Below are 25,474 nucleotides of genomic sequence, written 5' to 3'. Positions count from 1 at the left end.
TTTGTGTTTTAAAATATTTATAAATAAAGTCATCTTCCAGAGTAGTATCTATTTAAAGTAGGCCATTGGAAGTTGTAATACTAGACTTGCTTTTTTGTGGAAGGGTACTAGAGACCAGCCATTCTCTTGACGTCTGTCCCACTTAAAGAATTCCGCTCTGGCTACTGGCCTAGATGTTTCAAAAAACTACATTCTAACCAAGGCTTATGCAAGACTGGGTTGCTGCATCTGATTAGGTGTCTTATTTAGAGTACACTGGGTACATGAACAATGCACTCTTTGTATGAGGGTGGGGGGAGTGCTTTGGCAACATCATTAAAACCTAGCCTTTGGGGGGAAAAAAGGACATCAAAGAAGAAACTCAAACCTTTCTGGGTCACACCAGCACATTCCTATGAGGTCTCAAGGTGGCTTGAGAGTGCAGCCCCTACAATTCAACTTTGAAAACCGTACCAGTCCCACCTCATTGCCAGCCCAGAAACCAGCCCTATTTTCTGAGACGTGACAAGATACCCCAGCATCCCGTACACATTCCCATACAACTGGCAGATTTGCCTGAAATAACAGATCTTGAGCCCTCTCCTATTGCAGCTGCTCCCACTGTGTTTAAGGATATTGTAATGGCTTAGCCTGACAAACTAGCAGGGACTTACCAAGTATTCCAATTTGAAGGTATTCTGTATGCATTTCTAGAGAAACATCACAGAAGGAAGCTGCCAGGCCTATACATCAAAGTACATTTGAGACTAAAGAGTAATTCTTAACATAAAAACACTGAATTGGCTTTTGAGGTTGCTTGAGCATGACTGTTTTTCTCAGGTCTCTTAAGAACTTGAATAGTTCACCACAGGACCTTGAAACTGCACTGGCCAGCCACAAAAGTGGACGCTGGTTCTTAAGTTGGGTCTACCCACTCCATCCCAGCTATTCCAATCATTTTGAGATCTCAAATCATCATGGGACTCAATTCAGGCTTCTGAACTCTTCACTAGTCCAGAGCAGCTAATAGACTTTCACTGGTCTTGTCCACAATGGGCATGGCAGCCCGAGAGAAAGCCCTTATTTCATGTACTTAAACTGCAGTGTGTTTCAAAACAACAGATGGGAATGTTCCTATAGTCAGTTCCATAGAATAAAAATGCAGCTCAGGTCAGGAGAGATTTTGAAGTTTTTAAGCATGGGACTCAAGAGTTAACTGGAAAGGGCAAATTCTGTCCTAGAAGCAGGAATTATCCTAACCCTAGCTGTACTCATGAGTTAGGTCACTAGCAATACAAAGTAAGGGATATTTCAGCAGCCATGAATTGTATAGGAGATAGTTAAATTAGTAGTTCAGGTTGACGCTTATTTAAAAGTTCACCAGAGGTACACCATGCACCAGGGGTTACTTTTTCAAATGTTCTCTTGCTCCTTTATCGGAAGTCTTGTTTCCTTCAGACATGTGCGGTCAACGTCGAGGGAGGGAGAAAGAAATATGGAGGAGGAGGAGGAATTATGTTTCACTCACTGCTCCCCATACCCATACTCCAAAAGCCACTCTGGAAACTCCTCTGGAATATACACGGCCCAGCAGAAGGCCTGCTTGAGTGAGGCTGGAAGGGTAATAATATGGGTATAGTAATTTATAGTTTTAATTTGAACATTTCTCCTAAGATGTCATACGATGTGCTTGAGTGTGATATTGTTATGTTACAGAATTACATACTTATGATTTTGTAATAAAAGATTTTGTAATTTAAAAAAAGGGACGTTATTTGTGCCAGACCCTGCAGATTTCTGAGATTGTAGCTCTGTATTCTCACCCCTCCCCTAAGACTGCTGAGACAGGAATCTCTGCAAACCATCTGAAGCAAAAGACGACAGGCTGAGGTTGTGAAATGGCACACTCAACACAGAAAGGACAGATGAATCTGCACCATTTAGGTGGGAGGCATTGAGACTGAGAGTCCTTTTATGGAATAGGTTAATCCTTAAAGTGAAAGAAGAGGCTGGCATATAGCAGGTTAGGTGCTCAGTAAATACTTCCTGGAAATAATCAAGTTCACTGGTATCACGAGGTCATTAGAACTAGAGAAGTGGAAGCAGATATTGTGAGCAACAATTCCTCCCACAAGGTGCTTCTCAGTATTGGCAAACAGACCAGTTGTATCCAACAGTGCAAAATTCTGCAAGATAGCAGTAAAACATGAGTTAATCACCCAAATGAAGTCCCACATTGGAAATCTGTCAAATGCACCCTTCAACACCTTTATGCCACCAACAATGCTCACAACTACTGACAACCAAACACAAAGGACCAAGTGTCCAATCCTGCTATGTGTCCAAATGGCTCAAATTTGGGTCAAGGGACATGTTCTAAACTACTACTTACATCATCTTATGTCTTGATATGCACATCGAATTCTTACTCATTCTGTTTTTTGTTTTTTAAGGTAGTGGTTTTTAACAACAGTGAACAAGGAATTTAGTTGTAAAACCCCCAATATTCAAAATACTTTAGTAATTAAAAAAAGTTTTAGCTCTAACACTCAAAAATAGCAATGCCTAACATGAATCTGATACTTTTCCTCAAGTGTCATAGAAATTGTCACCCATCTGGCCTTACTATCACCTTCCAGCTTATATTTGCCAGCAGACCTACCAACACTCAACCTGCTGCTGCCAGTTCCAGACTGAACGCTGCCTTCCCCCTCACCCTGGCATATCTCCATCCCCAACCAAATCCAGCTTCACTTTTGAAACTAATTTTTCCTCATGGACTCTTTTCTAGGCTCTTCTAGCCCTGTAACCCCCAATTTGCTGATTAATCTTTGTTCTGTCCAGGAACATTTTTATTAAAGTTATTCATCCTCTTCTAGCAGTAATTATGCTTTGCCTCCCTAACTATTCCAAAATCTTCCAAGAGGGCAAACATGTCTTACACTTCCTACAAAGGATAAGCCAGGTGCTACATTAGGTCTTCAACCATTTCATATGCTTTCCCTTTACTTGCACCATTCTCTTATTCTCTTTCCTAGCTGGAAATCAGTTTTCACACAAATCCAGATAATTGAAGATCATCATCTTTTTAAAGCTCAAGCAACTTTGTAGATACATTTGAATCCTCCCCACTTGAATATATACTGAGATTTAGAAAATATCCGATCTTCAAACAGAAGTGGTGGCAAGCAAAAGTTAAGTTTCAAAAGATGAGTGAGATTCTGATGGCTGTGGATACAGTAAAAGGCATTTGGAGCAAGAGATCTGCTATTCCCTCAGTTCTGTCCCCTGGTGAAAGCCCCTTCTTATCCCTCTTCAAACTGCTACTAAGAACCTAGACAACCTACCTACAGTTTCTTCTTAATTTACCCTTGGATCAGAAAACAAATTACAGTACTGGCCAATTTTTAAGTAAATTAAGAGATCATGTTGTTTAGAATATCTGTCTGCCCTGAGTCACATGCCCGTAAGTGACTCACTGTTACTCTCTTTCTCCAGCTAGTTCTAAGCTAAGCTCAGCATCACCATGACATCACGTTACAGAACTACAGTCCCAGAAGCCCGCTAAGTTATAATACAGCTTTAGCTCCAGCAGCTAGAATAAACAAGTCCCAGTTATGTCACTCAGGCATCTGTAACTTAAAGGGATGCCTTTGTGAATCTTTGGAAAAATATAAAAATTGTTAAGCAACACCTACCTTGTGTGTTGTTAAAAGCAGATTTATGAAGGCAAGCTAATAAAATACGGGCATACTTTGGGATATTGCAGGTTCAGTTCCAGAGCACCACAATAAAGCGAGTATTGCATAAAGCAAGCCATCATCTTTCTGTTGGTTGAGGTCCTTGCCTTCAATTTGTAAAACATATCTGTTAAGTGCCATAAAACATATCTGTTAAGTACCATAAAACAAAATCCAAGAAAATGCGGTCTGGATAACCACTTAAAAAGAGTTAACATGCTTTTATAATTTAAAGATTATTAGGCTCTATTTGAGGGTCTACAACAACGTCAGGGAGAAAGTAATAAGGGCTTTGGTTTACTTTTCGATCACAAGTGACGTAAGTCAATGAAAAGCTGAAAAGCCAAAGGACTATCAGAGAGGAGTCTTCATCACCCACAGTACCATGCTGCAGGTAGCCACTATTTCCAAGTTGTCCAGGCCAAGCAGGCACTAAGAGGCAGAGGCAGAACTCCAGTCTCCCAGTATAACTTCATGCCACAGTATTAGTTTAGAAAAGTTGGGAAGTGAGAGGATAGGCAGGGGTGGGTGTAATTTTGAAGACAGGTTTGGCTATTAGGGAAAGGGCCACTCACTTGGCCTGGATAATGTGAGAATGTGGAAAATTCTTGGTAGACATTAAAGAAAGAGCATATAGCAAGGGAGAAGGAAATGGGTAGGAAAAGAGTGCCGCAGACAGCTTGAAGGGTCTCTTAATACCATGCCTATGATTTTGGGTACAAAATATCCACAAGTGGCCTGTTTACTCTTGGATGAGCTGTCAGATCTCTATTAAACATGGAGAGTTTAAGATTGTCAGGACCTTTTTTGTTTGTTTAAAGACTAGGGCCATAATCTATAGAAAGTCAGGAAGGGAACAAAGATTTGAATTACTATATTGTCTGTCCACTCAATCTTGGCTCTTCAGAAAGGTCCCACTATCCTTTACATACGGGTAGTGTGGTTATTTAGTCCCGTAATTCTAACCATTTGGGGAGATTATATGGATCAAAAGCTAATAGTAATAGGCTCTTGTTTCCTAGAAGTTGTTATTTTGTTACCAAATTAAACATAGCATTTGCCAATAATCTTAGACTTTCAGTAAAGATTTGTGTTTGTCATGATACTGCTAGGGTACACTTGGGGTGGTTAAGCTTTCTGTAAGAACTGACCATTATAGCAAGAATTAGCAGATGAGCCTCTCCAGCCAGGTTAAAATTCTGCTACTGTCCCCACTAAAGCCAGGATAAATGTAAAACAAGCTTACTCCCTGAGAGTAAAGGGAGTCAGGGATTCAGAAGTAGTCACAGGGGTTGGCAAACTTTTTGTGTAAGAGGCCAGAGAGTAAACATTTTAGGCTTTTGGTCAAGTAGAGTCTCTGTGTATGTATTTTTTAAAGAATCCTTTAAAAATGTAAAAATCACTTTTAACTCACAGACTGCAAAAACAGCCTGTGAGCTGAATTTCACCCACATACAGGCTATAGTTTGCTATCTCTGGTACAGTCAACCAATGGGGATTCATGTGATACATACAGCATATGGGATTTTATTAAACAAGGTAGACTTGGGGCAAATAAAAGGTTAAGTAGAGGAAAACTGCTGTCAATAATCTGAGCCTGAACAGCTCAGAGTAAACACACCAATAAAGCTACACATAAGCAGAGATGATGCTAACCAGGAAAGGAAGGAAAAGAGGAAACGGAAGAAAGGAAAAAAAATTTAAAATGTGTGAGCCATCTCAAGCCGTCAAGAAAACTTCATTCTACTATAGGGGAGAGGCTGGGAACAACGGCAGTGTAGTTCTGTGCGCCTGAGTACACCACCTAAGAACTGCAACACTGGTTCCAGCCAATCCTCCAATGACATTAGAAGTGACAAAAGTCTATCAAAATCCTATTGTTATGTCAGCAGCTTCCAGTGAGCTAGACTGCCTACAAGCCTTTTCCAGCTAAACAACCGCACATAAATTTAACTCATTTAGTATTAAGTGAAGAGACACATATAAGTACACAAAAGCAAACCGTTTACTACCTACTGTGTAACTTACTTTTTATTTAAAGTATCTTGCATTCATGATGGATGCTGTGTTTTGCCACACATTTTAATGTTAAAGGTTTAAAACTGTTTTACATGCAAGTAGTGTGAATAGTTTTCCCCATATGGGATCACTGATTATAAAAAGATGACATACCACTACGGTTGTCTTTTTTAATTGGAAAGTTAACACTGTCTAATTCTTTTTTCCCCCAAAACCACAAACTCAGTAGTAGTTGAGGCTCTAGCCAACACATTCAAAGCTGAGAGGATTAAAAATGCAAAAACAAGCCCTCAGATCCAATTAGGGGAGCCCTGATACATGTGGGCTAATCTTATCAGTATACTCCTCGACTCCAGGATGCTAGAAGACATCCTAATAAGCCAAATCAGAACATTTACCTCAAGTAGCCTTTTTCCAGGCTCCAACTCATGAATAAAGATAATACATTGTTAATTCTATTTCAGAAAACTTTTGCAAGTTGTTTTATTTACAATGCCAACTTTTAAAAGGTCACTAAACTAAAGTTAACTGGACAACAAACTAGGCAGAAATTGCTTTACAAAAAGAGGGAAAGCCCAAAATGCCACTTACCACAGAGGACCCACAATTCAGTTTTATTCAGAGCAAAGAGAAAAGAAACTTTTTGATCATACTGGAAGAAACTCAGCCATAGGTTTGGAGTCTGTACCCAAACTACACATGCAATGAGGACAATACTCTGCTAATACAGTTGATGTGCTGCTGCATTTGTCTACTGTTTGTCTAATATTAACAATTATAAACAGAGCAGTGCAACTAGTATTTGGAACAATCCTTACAGTGTTACAGTGTCAGGCACAACATTTCACTTCTCTTCGCACCACTGGTTCTCTTTGCGTACCTAGAAGAAGAAATGGATATAAGAAAGTACCTCAATTTTAGTCTTTCCTAAGACTACTACCTAATAATTCATCAATAATCTGTTAGGTGGGTCAAAAAGAAACAGATAGAAAACTGGAAAAACATCAGATTAATAGTAAACTTCCTAGTCACCCTTCTTTTCCTCCCTAGGATTTTATTTTGCCCTAGAGAAATTATCAAAAAAGCAAAGGCAGTGAGTAATTACAGCTTCATTCACCAGAGCCACCAGAGCAAATTCAAATAGTTCGTTCACATTATTTCAGTTTGCAGTTGTGTCAACAAAATCATTCTGATCTATTCATTCATTTCTTCCCCATTCACTAAGTTGCTCTAAAGCGTCCTAGCCTCTAACCATCTCTAGGGCCCACTTTTCTGAAATCACTTATGGCTTATATGTAAGGTCCCAGGTGCCAAAACTAGTAACAGCTAAGGAATGAGCATCAAAGAACACCTTTGGTTGAAATGCATTTTTTTTTTAAAGATTTTATTTATTTTTAGCAAGAGGGGAAGGTAGAAAGAGAGGGAGAGAAACATCAATGTGTGGTTGCCTATCACATGTCCCCCTACTGAAGATGTGGCCCACAACCCAGGCATGTGCCCTGACTGGGAATCGAACTAATGACCCCTTTGGTCTGCAGGCCAGTACTCAATCCACTGAGCGACACCAGCCAGGATGAAATATAAGTATTCTTACGTTTATTAAAGCAGTATCATTCAAGTATTTAGACTCATTCAAGTGTTTGGACACATTTTAGGACACAAAAGGTACCTATTATACATACCTCAAATAAAGTCAAGACTCATTGATACAGGCACTTCTTTTCCTGGAATGCTATGGGTTTTCTTCTTTTAAAAAGCATGTGATCAAGAACAAGCTGTGGGTTACCTACCTGGGCTTCCTCTTCTTCGGTAAAGTCATTTTTGATGTTGAAGGTCTTGCGAATCTCTTCAGGAGTTTTCCCCTTGATCATATTGGCAACAGTCTTGCATGTAACATCAAGCAAACCTTTGATATCTAAATAGTTTGCAGCCTGTGAAGAGATTATTATTTTCATTAAAGTGTATTTGACGTTTTAAACTAAATCCAGAGTTAGTGGCTGACAATTCATATCTAATTAAGCTTAAAATGCTATTTAAGAAATTAAATGGAGAAAAGTTAATCAGACAAGTTTTATGAAAGATATTTGTGTGTCCCCCTTCATTGTATACCTCTATAATACTGAGTCCTAGTGCTGCCTTACGTAAACTACATATACGACATCAAACGTTACAAGAATGGCCACTACCTGTGTACCTGCGCAAGTGTGCCCATGTGCGTCGCACATATGAGTGTACACGCGCCACATGTCGAATCTTGACAAAACATTTAAAGAATCCAAACATAAGCAGTTATAGCATTACGTTTTATTAATCTGGAAGAATTCACTTTTGATTTCTTTGATTTTCTCTACTGTTTTCCCATTTTCTATTGATTTCTGCCCTTTAACATTCCCTTTTTAAGTTAATTTCGTCTTTCTGCTACTTTCTTAAGGTAAAAGCTTAGATCACTGATTTGAGACTTTTCTTCTTTTCCAACATAGGTGTTTAGTGCTATTAATCCTCTAACACTATAACAGCTGCATCTCACAGATTTTCATGTGTTGTGTTCAAAATAGTTTCTAATTTCTCTTTGATTTCTTGCCTCGTTGGTTACTAAGAAGTATGTTAGTTTTTAAATATTTAAGACTTTCCAGATATCTTTGTTACTGATTTTTAATTTCATTTGATCAGAAAACACACTTTGTGTGACTTGAAATCTTTCAAGTTTGAGACTTGTTTTATGCCCAGAACATGATCTACCTTGATAGTATATACTTCCATACTCAGAATATATATTCTGCTGTCATTGGACGTAATATTCTGTAAATGTCAATTAAGACAATTTGATCAACAGTGTTATTCAAGTTTTCTATATCATTACTGATTTCTCTACTTGCTTTATCAATTATTTAGATACAGGTGTGGAAATATCTAACTGTGATTGTAGATTTGTCTATTATCCTTGAGTTCTATTAGTTTTCATTTTACTTTTTGTAAGTTCTGCATTTAGACAGATAAATGTTTAGAACTGTTTTGCCTTCTACATAATGAACTGATTCCATTATCATTATGCAAAGACCATCTTGAATCCTGTAATATTCTTTGCCCAGAAATCTACTTTAATATAGTTGCTCCAGTTTTCTTTTGACTGTTATTAGCATAATACATCTTTCCCCCCTTTAAACCTAATGTGTCTTTATATTTAAAATTTTTTAAAAGATTATTTATTTTTAGACAGAGGGGAGGGGAGGGAGAAGGAGAGAAAAAGAAGCATCAGTGTGTGGTTGCCTCTCACACACCCCCTACTGCGGACCTGGCCTACAACCCAGGCATGTGCCCTACTGTGGGAACTGAATCACTGACCCTTTGGTTCACAGGCTGGCCCTCAATCCACTGAGTCATACCAGCCAGGGCGTGTCTTTATATTTAAAGTGAGTATTTTGTAGACAGCACAGCTGAGTCTTGCTTTTTAATCCAATATGACAATCTCTACCCTTTAATTGTGGTGCATAGACCATTTACATTTAATGCGATTACTGATGTGTGGATTCACTTGAATTCACCAAGAGTTATAATTCAGTATCAATTAATTTAACAAATTTAACTCTGCAGGAAGCACTAAAAGCTCTGAACTAGAGATATCTTACAGTATTCATTAAAAACATACCAGAATAAGTTCAAAAAGTGTTCCTTGGTCAACTTTCAGGAATTCTTGGTCCCATACAGGGATATCATCAGTTCGTTTTTCTTTGTTCTCGTCATCCTCTGGAGGAGGAGGGTCATCCTTGTGGTGGGTGCACCACTGAATGACCTACAGCAAAAAAAAAAAAAAAAAAAGTTCATTCCTTGGTGGTATTTTGTCACAAGGTATTCATTCCACTGCTGGGGCAAGGTTGTTATTATACTGGGCTAAGAATTAGCTAGAAGTTGACTTGAATGATAAAGTTAGTAGCCAAGCTTAAAAGACAAAAATGAAGCTTGAGGAATCTTCACAGCTCTTACAGGGTGGAAGATCTTGGATAACAGTGAGTCCTCCAGACAGATTCCTTAACCACATAAAAAAGCTTCTGTGCAAAAAGATACACAGGACAAGGACTGGAGAATACCTACAACATGTATCTCCAGCAATGGATTACCCTATAGAATATAAAATTTTAAAAATCACTACAAAGAAATAAGCTAAAAATATGAACAGGCAATTTACAAAAAAAATCTGAATAGTCAAACAGGAGGAAATGCTCAGCCTCACTGACGCATAAGTAACACTACAGTTAGATCTAACTAGATTTCCAAAAAAAAAAAAAAGATTTCAATACTAATGTTGGCAATAGTGTGAGGGCAACAAATTCTTCTACTGGAAGAGTATAAACCGGAATAACCCTTTTGAAAAGGAAGCTAGCACTACCTAGTAAAACTGATTATATGCATACATTACCACCAAGCAACTCTAAAGACCCAAACACATACACAAGACTATTCAATGTAATAACAAAGCAGGAAAAGCCCAAATGTTCCCTTACTAGGGACACGAACACACTGTAATTAAATTTTTAGGAAACTGATCAACTATACTTATATGTACCCTCATAAAGACCAAAATCAAAATTAAAAGTATTAAGTTGTAGAATCTAAGTGGAATGCAAATGGGTGTTTGCTGTATAATTCAACTTTTCTATGATTATTTTCCATAGTTTAATATTAGGGGGGCAATAGTGCTAAGAGAAAATGTGAGAACCAAGAAGTTATATTGCCAGGATGCAAAACTGGGAAAGAACTCCTTCTAGAAGGAAAAGCCAAGCACAAAGGGCTTTAATGAAATAAACAATAGGTATTTAAATAGTCCAACTGTTTAAAAAAAACAGCAATTAGTACTTGCTTATATAGACATTAAAAAACTCTTAAAAGAATATGTAATTAATGTTGATTATTACTTATGAAGGTTCTGGTCAGATGAGAGACAAAAGAGTTTTACTGCATATTTTTAGTTTTTGGATCACGTTATTCAATATACTTAACGTTTAAATATTCATAATAATGCAAGTAGGTTAAAAAAACCTTATTCTCAGAAGTGGCCCTGTATCACCCAGCCCATCAGCTCTGACCTTCTCTACTATACTATCCCTTTTGCTAGTTCACTATGCTCTAGCCACCTCAAAAAGGGAAGAGCATGCTCTTGTCTTAAGCGTCAATGCACTTGCTCCCATTGTCCAAATTCTCTCCCCCTACACAGTCAGTCTTTGTTCGAAGATCATCTTCTCAGTAAGGCATTTCCTGACCACCTTTATTTTTAAAATAACTAACTATCCACCTACCAACCCACTTAATAGTCCATAGCTTTTCCATCTCACTTATGTCTTTGGTTGTATGTTTCCCCCAATATCTAAAAATTGTCTGGTATTTGAATGCCAGCAAGCAAAATTCCTTTTAGAAGCATTTTACATTAACATAAAGTAGAATGTTAATTGCAATACAATACCCAGAAACCAGAAAGGAGATCTAAATAAACTATAAAGCTTCTAACCCATAAAATACTATGAATTGAAATAAGACAAGGAAATTGGTATCAGACTACAAAATGGATGAACCTTGAAAACATTATGCTAAGTGATGATATAAGCCAGACACAAAAGAACTAATATTGTGTGACTGCATTTATATGAGGTACACAGAATAGTCAAATTCACAGAAACGGAAAACAGAATAGTGGCTACAAGGGGCTGAAGGAAGGGCGTAATGGGAAATTATTGTTTAATGGGTCCAGAGTTTCAGTTTGGAATGATGAAAAAATCTTCCTAATGTGTTCAATTCTGATGATGGTTAATGGTGATGATTGCACAACAATATAAATGTACTTTATGCCACTGAATTGTTCACTTAAAAAATAAAAGATAAACTTTATGTATCTTATCACATTTTTTAAAAAAATTTATTTATTTTTAGAGGGGGGGAGAGAAACATTGATGTGCGAGATATACAACAATAGGTTGCCTCTTGCAAGTTCCCAACTGTGGACCCAGCCCACAACCCAGGCGTGTGCCCTGACTAGGAAGCAAACTGGCGACCTTTCGGTTTGCAGGCTGGCACTCAATACACTGAGCCACACCAGCCAGGGTTTAGTTTCATTTTGTTCTTTTTAAAGGACACTATCTCAATATCAATACAGAAAGGATATTGTTAAATGAAAAAAAGAAATACAAGTGAATAGTTTGCTAACTTACCTTTTTTAATATTGCTGCATTAACATTTGGTAGAGGAACTGGGTCATCATCACCTTCATCATCCATTCCCAAATCTAACAAAACCAAAATAGAGTTACCATTATTTCCTAACTCCATTATAACACTGATACCAAACAAGGCTGATTTCTCAAACAAGCATTTTGCATGACATGATGTCTAAAAGACTGTAAAAGCTATTTTACTAAGAACAGTTCTTTTAATAGCATTTAAAATTGTGGTTCTTAACAAGACCATGAACCACCCAAAACTAAATAATGAGTGAACAAATATAGGAATATTATATCCAAAGAGTTCCAAAATAGAAGGAAAATGATTTAATAAATGTGGATTAAGATGACAGGGCAGCCACTGGGGCAGGAGGGTGCGGGGGGCGGCCAAACCCTTATCCTTGCTCTTTCTCTAGATAGACTGCATTTAGAAAAATAAAACAGTGACAAGTATTGTAAGTAACAATCTCACACAACACACACAACAGACCATGCAGCCACTGACAAAAACAAGGCAGGGAACTCCACACATACTGGTATAATTTGAAGATTAAGGTTTTTAAAAACCAGGTATAAAAAGATTTTGTATGAATACAAAATGGGAATATACTTACATATTTATATTCAAAATATCTCCATAAGGATACAGAAGGAAACTGTTAAAGACATTATGTCTAGGGAAGTTATGGAAATGTGGGTTGAGTGATTCAGTTTCAGGGTACACCTTTAGTGTTGTTCCTCATGTACATATTACCTATAATTTCAAATAGAGATCTCTAAGTTTTTCTGGTAAAAAGGCTTAACTTCCAGATTCTCAAAGTGATTGGTAAACTCTAAAGACAAAACTTAATTTTCAAATGAAATGAGTCCTTCGGTTTCTACATGACTAAAAAAGCTGCCAAAGAAAGTTATTGGGTTGGCCAAAAAGTTGGTTTGGTTTTTTTCTGTACGATGGTTCTAGTAGCACTTAGTTGTCTTGAGCTTCATTCAAAACAACTGTTAGACTGTATTGTGACAGCCATCATATCAGCATGCATTAAAAAAAAAAAAACTTATCAAAATTGGTGAATTTTTGTGTAACCATTTTAATACTGGAGATGGAAGAAAATACTCATTTTCAGCATATTATGCTTTATTTCGAGAAAGGTTAAAAACACAACTGAAACCCCAAAAAAGATTTGTGCAGTGTATGGAGAAGGTGCTGTGACTGACTAACTTTGCCAAAAGTGGTTTACGAAGATGTGGATGATCCTCCACAATCGGGAAGAAGTTAAAAAGTTGACAGCCATCAAATCGAGGCATTAATTTAGAACAATCAACATTACACCTCAAGGGAGATAGCTGACATACTCAAAATATCCAAATCAATAAAGTTATTGGTGAAAATAAAAAATGTGCCTTTTATTTTACAGAAAAAACCAAACAGACTTTTTGGCTAACCCAATACTTACCAATTAGCACGTGCCAAGATTAAAGGCCAAAACTTAACGACAGTATTATATTGGTGTAGCAGAGTATCAGTTATGTTGACATGGCCACTGTTGAATCAAACATTTGAGCCCCCAACATACCCAGGTGCTATCCTAGGGAGTTGAGAGTCAGCAATGAGTATAGGATGGGAGGAATTGTTGCAATTTTAGAAGAGGTCAGCATGCCTCCCTGAGATGACATTTTAGTATAATTTTAAAGGTGGAGAGAACACCTTAGCAGAGGGAATGGCAAATGCAAAGATCTTCTGGCAGAAGGGTCTGACATGTTCTAAAAACACTAAGGAATCTGTGTGGCTAGAACAGCATTGGCAAGAGTGAAATAACAGGGGGTCCAATAGTTACAGAGACTTCTGCATTCTGGCTACTGTACTGGAAGAGATGAAAAAGATCAAAGGGAAAAGCAGAAAACCAATTATGGAACTAGCAATAATCCAGGCACAAGATGGTAGCTTGCATAAAGTTTACGGCTATGGAAGAAGAAAGAAATAATCTAACTCTGTGTGCATTTTGAAGATAGAGGCAGCAGGACTTGTCAACAGATGGTAAGCAGAATGTGAAAGGAGTCAGAAGAATAGGTTTAAGACATGATAAGCATATGGAAGCAACCCAGGTGTCCATCAATAGATGAGTGGGTGAAACAACTATGGGATATTTACACAATGGAATACTACTTGGCTATAAGAAAGAAGAAAGTTTTACACTTTCCAACAGTATGAATAGATCTGGAGAAAATTAAGTGAAATAAACCAGTCAGAGAAAGATAAATACCATATGATTTCACTCATATGTGGAATCTAATGAACAAACTGAACAAGGAAAATGGGGACAGACTCACAGAGGGAGAGCAGGATGACAGCTAGTTCGGGGGGGCGGGGTGAGGGGATGGACAGGTTGAGCAAAAAGGAAAAAGGACTCATGGACGGGGACACCAGTGTGGTAATTGCTCGAGGGTAGGTGGGTATAAGGGGACTAAATGGTAATGAGGGAAAAAAATACAATAAAGATTAAATTAAAAAAACAAAAAACAAAAAAAAAACATGATCAACTAGATGGATGGAGTTGCCATCAACTGATATGGAAAAGTCTGTCAGAGAACTGTGATTTCTGGGCAGAGAATCAAGAACTCTACTTTCATAAGTTTGAAATATCAATTAGATATATAAGGGTTACATATGCAAGTCTAAAAATCAAAAGAAGAGATGAGAACTGTAGGTAAGTTTGGGAATTGGTGTATAGATGGTTTATAACACTGTGCGACTAAATGAGATGACCAAAGGAATGAATGAGTATAGATATAGTGAAACGGTCCAGTGATTAAGTATACTCGGAATCTTCAGGCTTTAAAGACAGGGAGACAGAAGGCTGTAAGCAAGTACTAGTAAGTTAAGTATCCTGGAAGCCAAATGTAGGAGAACAACCAACTGTCAAATGCTGTCAGCAGGTCTAGATGAGAAATGAAACAGATAATGCACTTGACAACATAGAGGTAACTGAGCTTAACAAGAAGTCCCAGTGGAGTGTAGGTTCAAAAACTATCTTATTTTCCTGTATGGTTTAGGGTTACCCATCTCCCCTCTCCTTCTTCCCACTAATGCCTTTCCCTGATCCCATCTCTGCCCAGAGTAAAACTGTAAAATGGTAATTTCCCAATTTTGATCAAGCCACTTACCCTTTCCTTGAGCTAGTATAAAATATTTTTAATCAGAGGGGCGAGAAAAAAGTTTTACTATGTAAAATACCTGTGTTCGGGGAATTGAGATTTAGAGAAAACATAATTCACAAGACCATTTTGTTTAGATCCAAATGTGACTTGGAAGAAGGTTTAAGTCCCACTAGAAGTAAGGGCCTTATGGCCCTGGCCAGTTGCTCAGCTGGTTGGAGTGTCATCCTATGCACTAAAAGGTTGGGTGTTTGATTCCCAGTCAGGGCACATGCCTGGGTTGTGGGCCAGGTCCCTGGCTGCAGGCATGTGGAAGGCAAGTGATTAATGTTTCTCTCACACATTCATGTTTCTCTCCCTCTTTCTCCCTCCCTTCCCCTCTCTAAAAATAAATAAAATCTTGACGACGACGACGACAACTACTGCTGCTGCTGCTGCTGCTGCTGCTGCTGCTGCTGCTGCTGCTGCTACTGCTACTACTACTACTACTACTGCTACTAATGGCCTTATGGTTGTAAAGGATTACTTCTCTAGCATTTAAACTAAGAACTGGCAATGTTTTTTGCTTTTAGACTGAATGCACAAGTAGCAAGTTATTCCTTTACGCTATTTTGTTTTAAGGATTTTGAGAGAGATCTGTATCCTGATACCACACCCTGTACCTGAACAAATCAGTCAATCCACATATACACAAGCCAAGATTTTCACTTCTGATTGTCATGTGATTAGAAGGTTTTATTTTTGTTTTCTAGGTCACACAGATAAAACAAAAATAACCAAAAAAAACCCCCCAAAAACAAAAAACAAAAAACCAACACCATAACTGCAGATGCAAAACAAGGAAAGCAGCGAGTTGCCGGATTCAATAGACTCTAGTCCTCAAGAGGCTAGAATTCTATATAAACCGCTGGTACTTAAGACAGAGACAAATGCTATGGGAGGAAAAGAATCATTTAACTGTTGCTATCATTCCACTCGCTTTAGTGATCAAAGTTGGTGTGAAAACCTTCAAGGAACCCTATGTTCTTACATTGGCGAATGCTTCTTTGAAGCAGCACAAGACAGATTAGTGTGCCAGGCCCAACTAAGACGAAATAAAGAACACTTTCATTGCCAAAGCATGTATTCAGGCAGCAATTGAGGTATCAGTTTCTACATCTTCTAGATAAAGCCTTACCTGCCTTTAGGGACACTTGGATTGCTTTCATACTCTTTTATTAGTGACCATACCACAGTTCTTCATTCAACAGGTACTTTATGGACTGTGACTGTGGGATGTACCAAGGGGTTTACAACTTAATAGAAATGATCTATGTATGTAAGTTACCAGGATACAGGAATATAAGTGCTATATGTTCAGCTTTCTATTAGCAAACAGAAATCACATACTAAGAAAATAAAAGACACACCCTCTGCAATTCCACTTCTGCCTCTGCCACACCTAATTACCTGCTGTTAGAAGTCCTCTAAATTATTAATTGTGAAATCCTAAGTTACCAGTCTGTAGTATATGAATCTAATAATCATTCTGGTCACCTCAAAATATGTCCTCCTTACCCTGGCTTCCACAAATCCTACTTCACCGATTCTCCACTTCTGACTTCTACACTCCTGCCCCAATATTGCCACCTGCCAACCTAATTTACTCCCATAGATATATACTCTCATAACCCACCACACAGAGCAAGTCTCTTTATCTCCAGGAGGCTACAATTCAGGGACCAAGATCCACATACTCAAGTGACTATAGATTGTTACAAAGGCCTATTGAAGAAATCTCAAATACATATAACATGTTCAAGCTCAAAGCCATTTTCTTTCCATTCCTCTCAAACCTGTTCTTCAGGTCTACCAACTGTAGTATCACAATCTCTTCCCACCCCAAAAACCCCAACTAAAAACCTTGATTTTACTTTTCTCTAACACTTCCTCTCTACCAAAGAACAATCTCCCAAAACATCTTAATTCTACTAGATTTGAAATATCACATTACTAGAACTACATTCTGCAGACTCTCCACAAGCCTGAAGAAAGCATCAGCCCAGATGTTCCCACAGCACCACTTGGCACACAACTTTATTAACGCTCTAATTATACCACGTGAAAGTTTGACTTGTTTGGTGTCTGACTCCCTTCCTGTTCTAAAAATCCTTCAAGGGCAAAGACCATTTTTCATTTACCTTCTTTTTCACCAGAATATAGCTAGTGTTTGACACATAACTTCTCTTTACTTAAATATCTATAAGCTACAGATATTCCCTACATAAAAACATTTGATATTTGAGTAATAAAGAACATTCTTATTACTATGAAGTTGTTTTTTTTTTCCACCAATTCTTGAAACTGATTTGTATGTCTCCAATATACTATTAATGTCCACCAGCTCACTGGTACTACTAAGAGATCCATGTCAACTAGCAAAAAGTTTCAGAATGTTTCAGAACCTGTTTTCCTGTCTTACTTCTTTGTTGTCCTGCACATATACTTTGCAGAAGACAAACTAGACAGAAGGGAAAAGTTGGTTTAAAAAAAAAAAACAAAACAGCTACTCGGCTTACAATCTACTCAGTTTACTCCCTCTGTTGAAACAAGGTGCTCTATTTAGCTACCTTATACAGGGGATCTCTTTTCCAAAGGCTTTAATTTTTGTCATTAGAAATTGAGAATCTAAGTTTACTTGAAACAGAAATTGAACATTTCAATATTAGCCTATGGTCTTATCTATTTAATAAGGAATAAAACTTCATTGATTCAGACAATGCAGAAAGGATGACCTGTATCAGAAAAATGTAGTTAATTCTTTAAAAAAAATTTTTTAAAAAGGTAAGCCCTTGCCAGTAGCTCAGTTGTTTAGAGCGTCATCCAGATACACAAAGGTTGTGGGTCCAACCTCCGGTCAGGGCACATAACAAAGGCAACCAATGAATGCATAAATAAGTGGAACAAGAAACTGACTTCTCTCTCCTCCCCACTTTCTGCTCTATCTCTAAAATCAAGAGAAAAAAAAATTTTAAAAAGGTAAACTGTACCCCTTCATACTCTTTGAGCACTGACAGGTTGTTACTTGTATAAATTCGATGTTCACAGGTTAGCTCAAACTACTTATTTTTTTCCCCTTTCCCCTGATCCAGGTTTGAAAATACACTTACCTTCTAACATGGTCTTGATAGTCACAGATTGTTTGGCAATTTCAACATCAACTTCAAATATCTCTCCATCAGAACTCTGCAACTTAATTGAAGGCATCTAAAAAAAAAAAAAAAAGGCATATTGATTTTGAAATTTAAGAGATATTAATTCTGTAGGACATTTCATCAACTAGTTTGTTAGAAGCCCTCTCTAACTTATTAACTATAAAATCCTAAGGACTTGTAGTACATAGCCCTGTAAAACACTGAGTGGTTATTCACAGACTAGCATACAAATGTTTCCATAAAATTTTTTCAAAGTGTATTTCCTAGAAACAGAAGCTTTCAAGGCCTGCCCTACTGAACTCATTGCTGGTACAAATTTGAAAGTTACATTCTATACTTTTGATGCAAAATATATCTAAAATGGACTTTTTTTTTTTTTTCAACCCACCTTTCTGCTCTTACTGAATACTGACTACCCCATTTGAGTAGTTAACTTCCACAATTAACCACCTGCAAAACTGAAGGAGGTCAGTCCAAAATAAACAAAACTACCAAATAAAATAGCAATTTCCCCCTAGTGAGACTTACATGGGTTCATAACCAAAGAGTTGACCAGGACATATTTATGTTTGGATCAATGCAAGATCATATAACAGAAAAGATCTAAGGATAAGCAGATGTCCACTTAACTCCCTAAGCCAAATAAGAAACTCAAATTACAGGGTCCTTTTTATCTTTCATTACTATCAAGATGTCCAAGTTTGAGATCTTCTGCTAAAATCCTCATAGCAAAACCTATTAATTGCTTCAATAATGTATTTATTAACTCAGATTAATTATGAGTCATTAGGAAAGACATCTCTCACATAGAAGTTCATTAAGCAATTAACTCCAAAGGACTTGAATTCTGGGCGGGGGGGTGGGGGGGACCTTTAAAATTAAAAATTCTAAGCCAGCAATTTCTTACCATCTTCACATTCTTGGGGGGAGAGAGTGTGGGGGAGGGCAGCAATACCTGACAATAAAAATTCAAGACCTCTTCAAATTTCAAGTATAGATTTCAAAGGTCCATGCTTCTGAGATACTCATAATCCTGTGATGTCACTGTTAACTTGAAAGTGAAGAATCTGGCATTTAAAACACTCATTGTAGGGCCTGGCTGGACTGCTCAAGTGGTGCAGGAAATGTCCAACCCGTGGCCCACGGGCTGCATGCGGCCCAGAATGGCTATGAACGTGGCCCAACACAAAATCGTAAATTTACTTACAACATTATGAGATTTGTTTGTTAGTGTTTGTGTATTTAATGCGTGGCCCAAGACAGCTGTTCTACCTCCAGTGTGGCCCAGAGACACCAAAAGGTAGAACATCCCTGGTTAGATCATTGTCAGGATAAGCCAAGGTTGCGGGTTCAATCCCCAGTCAGAGTACATACAAGAATCAACCAATGAACGCAAAAACAAGTGGAAAAACAAATGGGTATTTCCCTTGCTCTCTCTTAAAAATCAATTTTAAAAATTTAAGTATTCGTACCTATTTTAGGTTTAAAGACTGAAGACCAACTACATCAGTTAAAACTTTCATTCAGCTTTTTCCAATTATCTCTAACTCCCAAACAGATAAGCTGTTGGGGAAAGAGAGCAAAAACGTAAAAGTATGTTTTGAAACGAGCCACTGCAATATCCTGCTCTCACTGATCCATGGTTGTAAAGAATCAAATTTCACCTTTCTGTTCACAATTACGTCTCTTCTCCATGTTACTTAGTGCCTGCCAATAATGCAGAGGGCCCAGGGGAAAGGACATTGCTTGTGACAAGGCAGTAACAAAAGGTATCGCCAAAAGAAATATATTAACATGAGCCCAATTTTTAATCCAAAACATTTTTATGTTCCATATACTGGAGTAAACATTACAAAATTACAAGTCTGGCAATGCAGTTGGTAAAGTTACTTTGAAGATGACCATTTCATATTTCTTTCAAATAACTCAATAAATAACAAGATCTGCTTAGTCATAGTCAAATTCATGTATTAGGTTACTCTTAAGGGAGTTGAGGTTTCATTAAATAGCAGGGAGTCAATTGGCTAATCTAGTAATTCGATGCACTTTGTAATTCTAAACTTAATATTCAAAGAGAACTTTTAGTGTTATACAAGTGGAATTCTGTGCAAAATTTTTAGATAATAATGGGTGAAATTTTGAGTTGATATGCTTCCAAGGCGATTCCTTCAATTCTTTAGCCTTTTGTACTTGGAAATTAAATCACTCACTACGGCTGTCATGATGTGGGTTCTATTAACATCATAAAGAAAAAAAACGGAGTTTTAAGTGAACCGAAATTCTGACACCTCTATTCAGAGGGAAGAGTTAAGTCTGTATTGCTCTTAACACAGCTGCAGTCTATCATGACGCTGACAAGAAAAATAAATAAATCGCAACCCAAAAGCCGAAACCCAAAGTATCCATTAAAAAGTGAACCAAAGCAGGTGAAAGTCGTATCCCTTTTTAACAGCCAGACACCTTAAGTTTCACAGTTAGGGTTCCTCAAAGTCACACCCTGTGACTATGGTACCTATCACAACAGTTGTTCCACCAACTCGAGGCCGTGGCAAAATAATAGAAATATTCAAAAGGAGCAGGCGACTGTCTACGAAGATTCGGCCCCAGCTCAGCTGGCGAGAAAACCAGTGACTAGTGATCCCAGAGACGGGAGAGAAAGGATGAGAACCAGAGTCAACCACTCCCCGGACTATCACCGCCACGCTCCCTCCGACACCAAAACAACACGAGCACAGGCCCACGCTCACGACAGCCAAGGGCCGACCTCCTCGAAGAGCTCCGCCGCCGCGCCCGTCCTCGGTCCCCAAGGCCGGCAGGCTCAACACCGAAGAGGCCCCGGGCCGCAGCCTGGGCCTTGCAGCCAAGCTCCGCGCCGGCTGACGCTCCCCCAGTGAAGAGGGCCCAATCCCGGTCTCGGCCCGCACCTTATCCCACCCGCCCCAGCGCCCACGGGGCATCTTGACGACGTGAAACCAAACGAGGCCTCGCCGAGAAAAGGGGCAAAGTGGGAGAACGGGGCCCGCGGGGAGCTCCGGAAAACGGGGTCTAAAACGGGTTGCACCAGGCCTGAAAGCAGGGCAGGTCTAGGAGCCTCCCGCCTCAGGCAGGCCAAAGCGGCAGTGCTGCGGCCAACAGCTCGCAATTCGCGGAGCCACCGCCCATTCCAGCTCTATCGGCAGCTACTCACGGTGCTCAGCAGAGAGCGGGCCGGAGGCTGACGAGAGCGGGTCACCGTCAGCAGAGACTACACGGAAAGGCGGAGAACAAGGTCCCTTCAGCAGCACGGCGCGGCGTCGGCTTTTATAAGAGCAGCGCAGGCGTCGAGGACCCGGGAACCGGTGGCGTCACAGAGCCGGCGGGGCTGGCCGCCGAGTTCGCCTGACGGCGGGTGGAGGACGGCAGAGCGGGCTCGGGGCGCCGGAGGGGCGGGGCCGGGCGTAGAGACGGCGGGAGCGGCGGGAGCGACACAGCGGGGCTTCATTCGTATCCCCAACCTCGAAAGCGGGGCTCGCAGTTCTCAGAGAAAACGGGAGACTGGAATGGTGGACTCTGCGACCTGCAAGGGTCTTTCAGGCAGGGGCTGCCTTATGCCGAATTGAAGACCCCAGTCCTGAAAAGCCTAGAAACTGCAAATGTGTGTGAGCGCGGCGGGAGGTAATTGGGAGGCGCAGGGACTGTCCTTTCAGGATGGGAAAGCTGGGGCTCAGAGAAAGAAGGCAGATGGGCGTTGCTGTCACCTCTGAGATTCTGCCCAGCGGCGTAGTGCTTTCCATTGACTCTAACATGACTTAGCTCACTGTCCACAGTAACCCATGAGGCGAAATAGCAATCTCTTTTTCTCCTTTAAATGTGAGGGAACCAGCTCCGAGCGGCGCAGTGGCAGACCTAGCATGGGATCTCTACTCCACAGTTTGGTGCTCTTATTCCTTATTTCCTACCATCGATTTCTGTCGAGGCCTCCAGGCCCCAAATAACCACTAGGCTTGCAGGGGAACCCCAAGCCTAGTGAAGGGGCCTCCCCCTGGCAGTGGACAGCCATCCATTCAGGAAACGAGAGTGAGCGCCCCTGAGCGCAGCTGAGGATATGCAGTGAACCCGTCGGTCAGCCAGGGTCCAGAGCTCTCTCGCAGCTTGCACCCTGAAGGCAGTGATAGGGACCACAGGAAGAAGCCAACCCTCAAGGAAAATCGTTCTCTGAAACTCCCCACCCCCACCCACCCACCCAGCCCGGGACTTTACCTGGCTCTACCCTGCTGTGCTTAGGGAACATTGCCACCCCTCCCTAGGAGACTCAGGCGCCAGGCTCACCTAACCCACAGGCACATGATGTATTCCTGACGCCAGGGAGACAAAAGACACTTCCACACAAGGCTCTCTAAAGAAATCAGAAGCCTACAGTTCTGGGATGGGAACGGGCAGGGAGGCCAAGCAGCTTCTTGAGTTACCAGGTCTTTGTCTACGAGCAGGGGTATCCAATATCTGCCAGGTGCCGCAGCTGATGAAGGCAGATGAAAGGACCTGCACCTCTCGTGCTCTTTTTCCGTAACCCAGCCCCGCCCTCAGCAGCCGGGCCTGAGGTCTCCTAGGCAAGGCCCGCCGGAGCCCCTTTGGCCCCTCCGCACATGGCACACAAAGTGGCTCCTTGTAAACTTGTTGAGCATCCTAAGCAGGACCGGGCAGTGCCAGGTCACACACATCTCGCTCATACCCAGCACAGGGTCTGGCATAAAGTAGGTGTATGCTTTCACAAATGTATCTGGGGCCCCCAGTATTAGAGATACTTGTTTTTAGGTTATTAGAAAATGATTTCTCTCTTTGAAATTTTGCCTTAATGTAGTGTTAGAAATATTGAGAACACGGAATTTCGACTATTACCATTTATATAATATTTTCTGTCTCATAAGTATGTAAATATTTAACTTAAAATTAATTCCTACAAATTCCATTGTAATAAGTGAAATAATAATAGAGTGATTGAGCTTGTCAAAGCAAATATGTTTTGTGTGCAATTATTTTTTCCTAAGATTTTATTTATTTACTTTTAGAGAGAGAGGAAAGGAGGAAGAGAGCGAGAGAAACATCAATCGGTTGCCTCTCACATGCTCCTCAACCAGGGACCAGGCCTGCAACCCAGGCATGTGCTCTGACCAGAATCAGACAGCCTTTTGCTTTATGGGACGACACTCAACCAACTGACCCACACTGGTCAGGGCTTTTGTGTGCTATAAACTGCTTTATTTTTATGAATGAAGCAACTTTTTCAAAGAGAAAAAAAGATGCTTGTTTTTAATATACAGATCTCATTTACTCATATGTACGATTCTATGCATAGATTATTTCAGGAAAGGTACACAAGGAATTGTTTGCCTCCAGGGAGGGGAACTAGGTGACTGGGGGACAGAGGTTGGGTGATTTTTCACTCTACACCCTTTCTACCTTTAGGATTTCAATCCATATGAATGTATTACATATGTCAAAAATTTTTTTTCTTCAAACAATAAATTGGCACCAGCACAAGAAAAATTCAGATTCCTGGGTCAACTCTTGACCTAATAAATCAGCTCCCATGGGGCAGGTTTTACTGCCTTTTAAACAAGTCTCCAAGTGATTTTTTAAAAAATATTTTATTGATTGTGCTGATACAGTTGTCCCAATTTTTCCCCCTTTGCCTCCCCACCCCACATCCCCCACTTCCCTCAGGCAATCCCCCAACCCGGGTTTATGTCCATGGGTCATGCGTATAAGTTCTCTGACTATGCTATTTCCTACGTTGTATTTTACATCCCCACGGCTATTCTTCGACTACCAATTTATACTTCTTTTTTTCAGATTTTTGAAAAAGATTTTATTTATTTTTAGAGAGAGGGGAAGGGAGAGAGAAAGAGAGGGAGAGAAACGTTGATGTACAAGAGATACATTGATTAGCCACCTCCCACACATCCCCATAAGGGGACTTGGCCTGCAACCCAGCCATGTGTCCTGACTGGAAATCGAAGCAGTGACCTTTCTGTTTGCACGCCAGCACTCAATCCACTGAGCCACACCAGCCAGGGCCCAATTTATACTTCTTAATCCCCTCCCCTCATGCCCCCAAACTCCCTTCCCGTCTGGTAACCATCAAAATGCTCTCCATATCAATGATTCTGTCTCTATTCTTGTTTGCTTAGTTTATTTTTTAGATTCAATTGTTGATAGGTATGTGTTTATTTCCATTTTATTATCGATAGTTTTGATCGATAATAAAATGGTGGTCCTCTTTCCATCAATCTCGTTTGAGACTCTGTGCTTCCTGCACTTGCATGTCTATTTCCTTCACCAAATCAGGGAGGTTCCCTTTCATTATTTTTTCAAATAGAGTTACAATTTCTTGCTCTTTCTCTTCTTCTGGCACCCCTATAATGCGAATGTTGGTTTGGTTGAAATTGCCCCAGAAGCTTCTTATGCCATCCTCATTTTTTTTTTAATTCTTTTTTCTTCTTGTTCTGATTGGTTGTTTTCTATTTCCTTATGTTCCATACCATTGATTTCATTCTCGGCTTCATCCACTCTGTTGTTGATTCCCTGTAAATTGTTCATTTCCGTTAGCATATCCTCCATGTCTGCCTGGCTTTTTTTTTTTTTGTGATGTTGAAGTACTCACTGAATTCCTTAAGCATCCTTGTGGCCAGTGTTTTAAATTCTGCATCTGATAGATTGCTCATTTCCATTTTGTTTATTTTGTTTGTTTTTCTGGAGTTTTGATCTGTTCTTTAATTTGGGCCATGTCTCTTTGTCTCCTCATTTTGGCAGCCTCCCTGTGTTTGTTTCTGTGAATTAGGTAGAGCTGCTATGATTCCCTGTCTTGGTAGCATGGCCTGTAGGCTCCGGTTGCGCAGCCTAAGCTGGGTACTCGATGTGTGCCCTTCATGTGGGATGAGTATACCCTCCTCTAGTAGCTGAGCCTAGATTGCTGTTGGCAGGTCTGTGGGAGGGATTTACCCAGGCCAGTCAGCTGCAAGGATTGGCTGTGACCACTGGCCACCAATCTCTGCTCTCTGTGGCGGGTCAGCTGTGCTGGAGCAGGGTGTAGTTGTCCACTGGGTGCGCAGGCCCTGGGGTTTCCCAGGTAGTGCAGGTCAGGTCAGTCACCACCTCTGTTCTGCCCAGGGCCACCCAGCAAGAGCTACCAAGTAATCTGTATATGGCTT

The 25,474-nt window shown here is 39.9% G+C and overlaps 1 protein-coding gene across 1 annotated transcript; it reads right to left on the bottom strand.

The window, feature by feature from the left end:
• Positions 1–5,723: 5,723 nt before the first annotated feature.
• Positions 5,724–21,630, bottom strand: SKP1 (S-phase kinase associated protein 1). The gene is made up of 6 exons (XM_054568464.1): positions 21,475–21,630; positions 18,243–18,339; positions 11,936–12,009; positions 9,385–9,528; positions 7,529–7,669; positions 5,724–6,618 (listed from the first exon to the last, which is right to left on the bottom strand). Exons 2-6 carry the CDS (start codon positions 18,337–18,339, stop codon positions 6,583–6,585), a joined length of 492 nt encoding a protein of 163 aa, XP_054424439.1. The 5' UTR covers positions 21,475–21,630; the 3' UTR covers positions 5,724–6,582.
• Positions 21,631–25,474: the final 3,844 nt, after the last annotated feature.

Source organism: Pteronotus mesoamericanus, unplaced genomic scaffold (assembly GCF_021234165.1).
Source record: "Pteronotus mesoamericanus isolate MK-2021 breed Mesoamerican mustached bat unplaced genomic scaffold, CSHL_Meso_final contig_2, whole genome shotgun sequence".
Lineage (NCBI taxonomy): Eukaryota > Metazoa > Chordata > Mammalia > Chiroptera > Mormoopidae > Pteronotus > Pteronotus mesoamericanus.
The sequence above is the reverse complement of the archived record's forward strand: the minus strand, read 5'-3'. Positions and strand labels throughout refer to the sequence as shown.

Coding starts and splice junctions, on each gene's coding strand:
- SKP1 (XM_054568464.1), bottom strand. CDS start 18,339: ATGCCTTCAATTAAGTTGCAGAGTTCTGATGGAGAGATATTTGAAGTT. Junction 12,010..18,242: donor TATCAAGACCATGTTAGAAG/GTAAGTGTATTT, acceptor TGGTTTTGTTAG/ATTTGGGAATGGATGATGAA. Junction 6,619..7,528: donor CCGAAGAAGAGGAAGCCCAG/GTAGGTAACCCA, acceptor TTCTTCTTCTAG/GTACGCAAAGAGAACCAGTG.